We start from the raw sequence: 6,984 nt of genomic DNA on the forward strand, positions 1-6,984 counted from the left end.
ATGCTGGGTACTCTGGGGCTTTGGGCACTGCTTCCCAAAGCTGTGCAAGGTAAGTGTCTATGGGGAGGGGCAGGATCCTTCCATTCACCCACTGAGGAAAGGAGCATTTGAAGCAGCAGCCACCCCTTTGGAAGAGTGGTGAGTGGGGTGGGTGAGTGAGGGTGACGGGTAGAGCCATGTGTCCCCATGGTGGGGGTCAGGTTCCAGGCCTCTGCTGACACTGTTTCCTCCTATGGCTTTACCATGCTGGCCCTGGGATAGGAAACATGTTTTGTCTCTCCTTTTGGCTGCTGTTTTTGACCCTGCATTCACTCTCTTAAACCTCCCCTCCCCACCCTGGGCCACAGCACCCCCAAGCAGGCGGACCTGTGTGTTCTTTGAGGCCCCTGGAGTGCGGGGAAGCACAAAGACACTGGGGAAGCTGCTAGATGCAGGACCAGGGCCCCCCAGGGTTATCCGCTGCCTCTACAGCCACTGCTGCTTTGGGATCTGGAACCTGACCCAAGACCAGGCACAGGTGGAGATGCAAGGTGAATGGCAAAATATATGGCAGGTGATAGGTAGGGCGGGAGACAGGTACATCCTGCGGTGGGGGTGGCAACTGAGGGAGAGGAGGAAAAATGGAATGTGTGGAGGGAAAAGAAGAGCCCATATCAGATGGAAGGGATGCCTCTGAGAAGGGATTTATCCTCTCTCTCCCCAGACTTCATTATGCTCTTTCTCTCGCTCTCCATCTCTCTTTCTTTTTCTTCTTCTCTTTCTTAATCCCTTTCTCTCCTCTTTTCCTAATCCTACCCTATCAGGATGCCGAGACAGTGATGAGCCAGGCTGTGAGTCCCCGCGATGTGACCCAAGCCCCCGAGCTCAGCCCAGTCCCAGCTCCACTCTCTTCACCTGCTCCTGTGGCACTGACTTCTGCAATGCCAATTACAGCCACCTGCCTCCTCTGGGGAGCCCTGGGACTCCTGGTTCCCAGGGTCCCCAGGCCATCTCAGGTAACCCCTGGGGTGCTGAACCTGGGTGGAGGCTGGGGCCCAGGTTAGGAGAGGTAGAACCAGGGCCAGTTCTCACCCTACCCCCGTCCCAAGCTTCACTCCTTCTGGCCTTGAAAAGTTGGTTGCCCTGGTGACTGTGAGATAACAGGGCTTGTGACCAGGGTGAGGGTGGGTGGAGAAACAAGATTTCTGAGGAGGGGAGAGGAGCAGAGAGTAGATTTGGGGCAGGGTCATCCAGCCTGCATTCTTGCCTCAATGCCCAGGCGAGTCCATCTGGATGGCGCTGGTGCTGCTGGCGCTGTGTCTCCTGCTGCTGCTGCTGGGCAGCATCATCTTGGGTATTAATCTGCCCCATCCCTCACTTGTGACCCCAAGACACTGCCCCAAAGCTCTGACCCTTCTCCAGGCTTCCTTGACCCTCTGGTTCTGAGATCTCTACAACCTGACTCCCATTACCTCCCACAAAGCCCCCTTCCCAGTCTCCATTCCCATGCTCTCTGACTCTAAGGCTCTTTCTACCCCAGCCCTGCTACAGAGAAAGGCCTGCAGAGTGAGAGGTGGGCCAGCGCCAGAGCCAGAGCCAGAGCCAGACACAAGCAGGGACTGGAGTGCGGAGCTGCCTGAGCTGCCTGAGCTGCCTGAGCTGTGCTTCTCCCAGGTGCCCAGGGCGGGAGGAAGGTGTCCTCTGAGTACTCCCAGAGGGTGTGCTGGGGGGGAAGCCTCGTCCACACCCAACACCGTATCCCACCAGGTAATCCGGGAAGGAGGTCACGCAGTGGTGTGGGCTGGGCAGCTGCAAGGCGAGCTGGTAGCCATCAAGACCTTCCCCTTGAGGGCTATGGCCCAGTTCCGAGCTGAGAGAGCATTGTATGAGCTGCCAGGCCTGCAGCACGACCACATTGTCCGCTTTATCACTGCCAGCAGGGGAGGACCTGGGCCCCTGCTCTGTGGGCCCCTGCTGGTATTGGAACTGCACCCCAAGGTGAGGACCAAGAAATGTACATGTGCGTGTTTGCCTGTGTGTGAATGGGGACGGAGATGGGGGTGGGGGGAGCTGGATGTCAGCTGAGCCCTGTCCATGCTTATTCTTCTGCTTTAGATTTCCTGTTCTCTAAAACATTAAAAATTATTTTTCATATTTTTTTTCTATCACACATGAAATACCTGCTAATACTTTTAACCCATAAAATAGCTAAGGAAAGGAAAAAATCAAAATAATTTATATTCTGTACCTTAAAGAAAATCATTGTTAAAGAAAGACCTTGAACTCTAGCTGGTCTGGCTCAGTATTTAGAGCATCGGCTCATGGACAGAAGGGTCTCAGGTTCAATTCTGATCAAGGGCATGTACTTCGGTTGTAGGCTCAATCCTGGCCCAGGGTTGGGGCACTTGCGGGAAGCAACTAATCAATGTGTATCTCTCACATCAATGTTTCTCTCTCTGTGTCTCTCCCCCTCCCTTCCACACTCTAAAAAAATCATTGGAAAATATCCTTGGGTGAGAATTAACCAAAAATAAAGAATGAATGAATGAATGAATGAATGAATAAATAAATAAATAAATAAATAAATAAATAAATAAATATCTTGAGCCCTACTGGTTTTGCTCAGTGGATAGAACACCATGTTCAATTCCAGTCAAGGGCATATACCCGGGTTGTGGTCTCAATCCCCAGTATGAGGTGTGCAGGAGGCAGTCAATTAAGGATTCTCTCTCATCATTGATGTTTCTATCTCTCTCTCCCTCTCCCTTCCTCTCTAAAATCAATAAAAATATATATTTTTAAAATACCTTGAGCCCTGGCCAGTGTTTCTCAGTGGTTAGAATGTCAATCTGCAAACTGAAAGGTCTCGGGTTTGATTCCCAGTCAAGGGCACATATCTGGGTTGCAGGTTGGATTCCTGCGCCATGGGGCACATGTGGAAAGCAAACAATGTGTCTCTTTCACATCGATGGTTCCCTCTCTCTCTCTCTCTCCCTCCCTCCCTCCCTCCCTCTCTTCCACTCTCTCTGAAAATCAATGGAAGGAATATCCTTGGGTGAGTAATTAAAAAACACACAAAAGCCCTAGCTGGTTTGTCTCAGTGGATAGAGAGTTGGCCTGAGGACTGAAGGGTCCCGGGTTCAATTCCAGTCAAGGGCACATGCCCGGGTTACAGGCTTGATCTCCAGTAGGGGGTGTGCAGGAGGTGATTCTCATCATTGATGTTTCTATCTTTCCCTCTCCCTTCCTCTCTGAAATCAATTAAAAAACCAAAATAAACGAACGAACAAACAACACACACACACACACACACACACACACACACACACACACACACGCCCGGCCTGCATTGCTCAGTGGTTGAACATCAGCCCATGAACCAGGAGGTCACAGTTCAATTCCTGGTCAGGGCATATGTGCAGATGTGCAGGTTGTGGGCTCGATCCCCAGTAGGGGTATTGCAGGAGGCAGCCCATCAGTGATTCTCTTTCATCATTGATGTTTCTATCCCTCTCTCCCTCCCCTTTCTTCTCTCTGAAATCAGTTAAAAAACATATATTTTTTAAAAGAAATACCTTGAGGCATAGCCCTTCAAATTTATTCATATATTCATTCAATAAATATTTATGAATTGTGTGTCAGGCACTGTCCTGAGTGCTAGGACAAACACTCTGAGTCCCTCCCTGCCTTTACAGATTTTATGGAGTAGTAGGGGAGACAGAAGTGGGTCAAGTAAACACAAAAATAAGTTTAAAATGTCAACTATATTAGGTGTTGAAAGACAGGGCCATGCTACTTACAAGAGAAGAATAAGGAGACGTGACTCAAGGGGCAGACCCATGAGCAATAAGGATGAAGAGGAAGAGGTAGCAAGGACCAGACCATACTTGGCCTTGTGGGCCTAACTAAGGACTTGAGAGTGTATCAGCACCCATAGCTCCTCCACCTCTGAAATCTTGAATTCTGGAAAGTACCCTTTTTCACCATGTGCCTCACTGCTCAGCTCAAAAATCACTGCTCTTTTGGTTTTGTTTATTTGTTTAACTTTCCTGGCACACGGAAAGTGCTCAATGTTGGTCAAATGCAGAACTCTTTTTTTAAAATAAGTTTTTATTGATTTTAGAGCGAGAGATAGAAACATTGATGAGAGAGAAGCATCCATCAGCTGCCTCCTGCCTGCCACCCAGCAGGGACCAAACCAGTGGCCTCTTAGTGCATGGGAAGATGCTCAGCCACTGAGCAACACTGGCCAGGCTCAAATGCAGGACTCTTGCTTCCCAACAATTTTCCCTTGCTTCCCAACTGCCACTCCCCTACCCAACAGATCTATTCACTGGCCAGTTCTACCACACAGGCTTGACACCTCAAGCCAGGTTGTTCATGAGGGGTGCCTGGGCCTAGTTCATCCTGTCTCTCCTTTTTCTGCCTTTGTCCAAAGTCCTCTGAGGCAGTCTAAGGTGGTTAATTGTGAGTGACACTGGAGTCAGACTGCTTGGGTTCAAGCTCCACTTCTCTTTCACCAAGTGACTTCCAGCAAGCTTAGTCAGCTCTCTGTCAAGCTCCTCATCTGAAAAACAGGAGTGACAGGAGTACCTTCCTCCTAGAATTGTTGTGAGGATTGCCTGGCCCACAGTTAGTGCTCAGGACCGTTGGACTAGAGTTACTATTTTTCCTGTCAGTCTGACTATGCGCATTCTCACTCCTCTACTGCCTGTTATCTTGCCCTGAATGTGTCAGTGTGTTGGTCTGCTGAGAGATGCAGGGGGAAGTCTGTCAATTGACCTCTCTTCTGGGGTGGATCAGCCACCTCCAGCTTTGTGTGTCCCCCTCTTCTCTGTACTTCTCCCAGGGTTCCCTGTGCCACTACTTGACCCAGCACACCAGTGACTGGGGACGTTCCCTGCGGATGGCACTGTCCCTGGCACAGGGCTTGGCATTTCTCCATGAGGAGCGCTGGCAGGATGGTGGGTGAGCTGCGAGCAAGAAGCCATGGGAATCAGGAGCCACACTACTATGTTTCTGATTCTCCCTTAGCTTGGAGGGGAAGGATTGGGTCAAAAGGGGAAGGAAGAAGATCCATGCCCCTTCAACCTTGGCTTCTCCCACAGGCCAATATAAACCAGGTATTGCCCACCGAGATCTGAGCAGCCAGAATGTGCTCATTAGGGAGGATGGGTCATGTGCCATTGGAGACCTGGGCCTCGCCTTGGTGCTACCTGGCCTCACTCCGCCCCCCACCTGGGTCCCTACTCAACCCCAAGGCCCAGCTGCCATCATGGAGGTAAGTACCTGGATAAGGATGAGGCCTATGATAATGGTGCTGCTGCTGCTGAAGATGTGCCCATTGCTATAGCAACAGTGCAGCAGCACCTGCAGCGTTTGGGACATTGCTGAGTCTGTAGTTGGGGGATGTTGCATGGACCAGTGTTGTGGTGAAGGCTATCAAGGAGATGATTCTTGGTCCTCCACGCCTTTCTCTCCAGGCTGGTACCCAGAGGTACATGGCCCCGGAGCTCCTGGACAAGACTCTGGACCTACAGGACTGGGGCACGGCCCTCCGGCGTGCCGATGTTTATTCTCTGGCTCTGCTCCTGTGGGAGATCCTGAGCCGCTGCCCGGATCTGTGGCCTGGTAAGGATGGGTGCAACAGTCCCCTCTCGTCCCCAGTGGACCCATCCATTCCAGATCCACCTACCTCCTGACCCAGGAAGCTCTGGCCTTCTCCCCTTGGTCTTTCCACAAGGAAGGCAGCCCCAGCGCTAGCTGACACGTAATCCTTTGGTGCTTTCCCCCAGACAGCAGACCACCACCCTTCCAACTGGCCTATGAGGCAGAACTGGGCAGCACCCCCCACCACCTGTGAGCTATGGACCTTGGCAGTGGCGGAGAGAAGGCGCCCTTACATCCCACCCACTTGGTGCTGCTTTGCACAGTAAGAAGCCACTGGCTGGTGGGCTCGGGACCTGGAGAGTCTGGGCACAGGCTTCAAGGGCTTGTCTGCCAGGACCAGTCCCTCTACTCCTTCCATCCCTTCTTCTCCACCACTCCTGCGCCATGTTCAGCTGAAGCTGGGCAAACTTTCTCTGTATTTCAGTTCATCCTCTTCCACCATACGTCTCACACAGCTCACTCTGAGGCTCACACCTCCCCCTTGCTCAGTCGTGTCTTTCTTCTCCCCATCCGTTAGCCTTGTTCTGCAGCCCCTGCTTCAGGAAGTCCTCCTTGGCTTTGCTCCCTGCCCTGAGCACTGTCCCCAAGATGGCTTCTCTCCCGGTACACTGGCATCCAACCTTCAATCCAATCATTCCTCGTTCTGTCCTACACATCTGTGTTCCTAACATGACCCAATAAAGCCAGTTCTGGGTATAAAAGGTTAAAGCAGTAGCCTAAGAATGAAATGTTAGTGGTCTGCACAAATAGTTTTTAACAGGAACCCCTTCCCTGCTACCTGGTCTGAAATACCTGGACTAAAATTTCCACTGCACAAGTATTGGCTGTGTTAGATAACAGAGGCCGGAGACTGTTTGCAGAAGACCCTGTTTGCCCGAAAGGAAGGAGAGCAGTTTCTCATCAACATGTTAAGCCATAACCAGAATTAGCTCCTCAGAGGAAAAGGTGGGCCCTTTGGAAGAGGCACCCAGAGAACCTGTCTCAGGCAACAAGATAAGAAGGAGGGATTTCAGGGAGGGGTAGGGGAGGGTGGTGGACATCTTTTAATGAGCCGACTCAGGGTCCTGGGGTCAAGCCTGCCTCTTGGTCCTTATTCCCAGGACCCTGGTGTTCTTAGAGAGATCCTAGAGGACTGTTGGGACGCAGACCCGGAAGCACGGCTGACAGCTGAGTGTGTACAGCAGCGCCTTGGCTGCCCTGGCCCATCCTCAGGAGGCCCACCTCTTCCCAGAGGGCTGTTCACATAGCTTCCCGCCTCTCTGCGCAGAAGACTGTCTCTCGACTCCTCCCCACCCTTCTTCCTTGTAGGCCTCGGCTGAGATCTGTCACTTCAGC

General features: G+C 51.7%; 1 protein-coding gene across 1 annotated transcript; it reads left to right on the forward strand.

Moving 5' to 3' along the window:
• AMHR2 (anti-Mullerian hormone receptor type 2) lies at window positions 1-6,555 on the forward strand. Its single transcript, XM_059680979.1, is given in 11 exon segments — window positions 1-49; window positions 348-530; window positions 804-995; window positions 1,259-1,333; window positions 1,520-1,653; window positions 1,747-1,977; window positions 4,829-4,943; window positions 5,088-5,260; window positions 5,463-5,610; window positions 5,779-5,825; window positions 5,827-6,555. Coding segments are annotated over 11 exon segments (1,566 nt in total). The 3' UTR covers window positions 6,046-6,555.
• The last annotated feature ends 429 nt before the right edge of the window (window positions 6,556-6,984 follow it).

Source organism: Myotis daubentonii, chromosome 2, assembly GCF_963259705.1.
Source record: "Myotis daubentonii chromosome 2, mMyoDau2.1, whole genome shotgun sequence".
Taxonomy (NCBI): Eukaryota; Metazoa; Chordata; class Mammalia; order Chiroptera; family Vespertilionidae; genus Myotis; species Myotis daubentonii.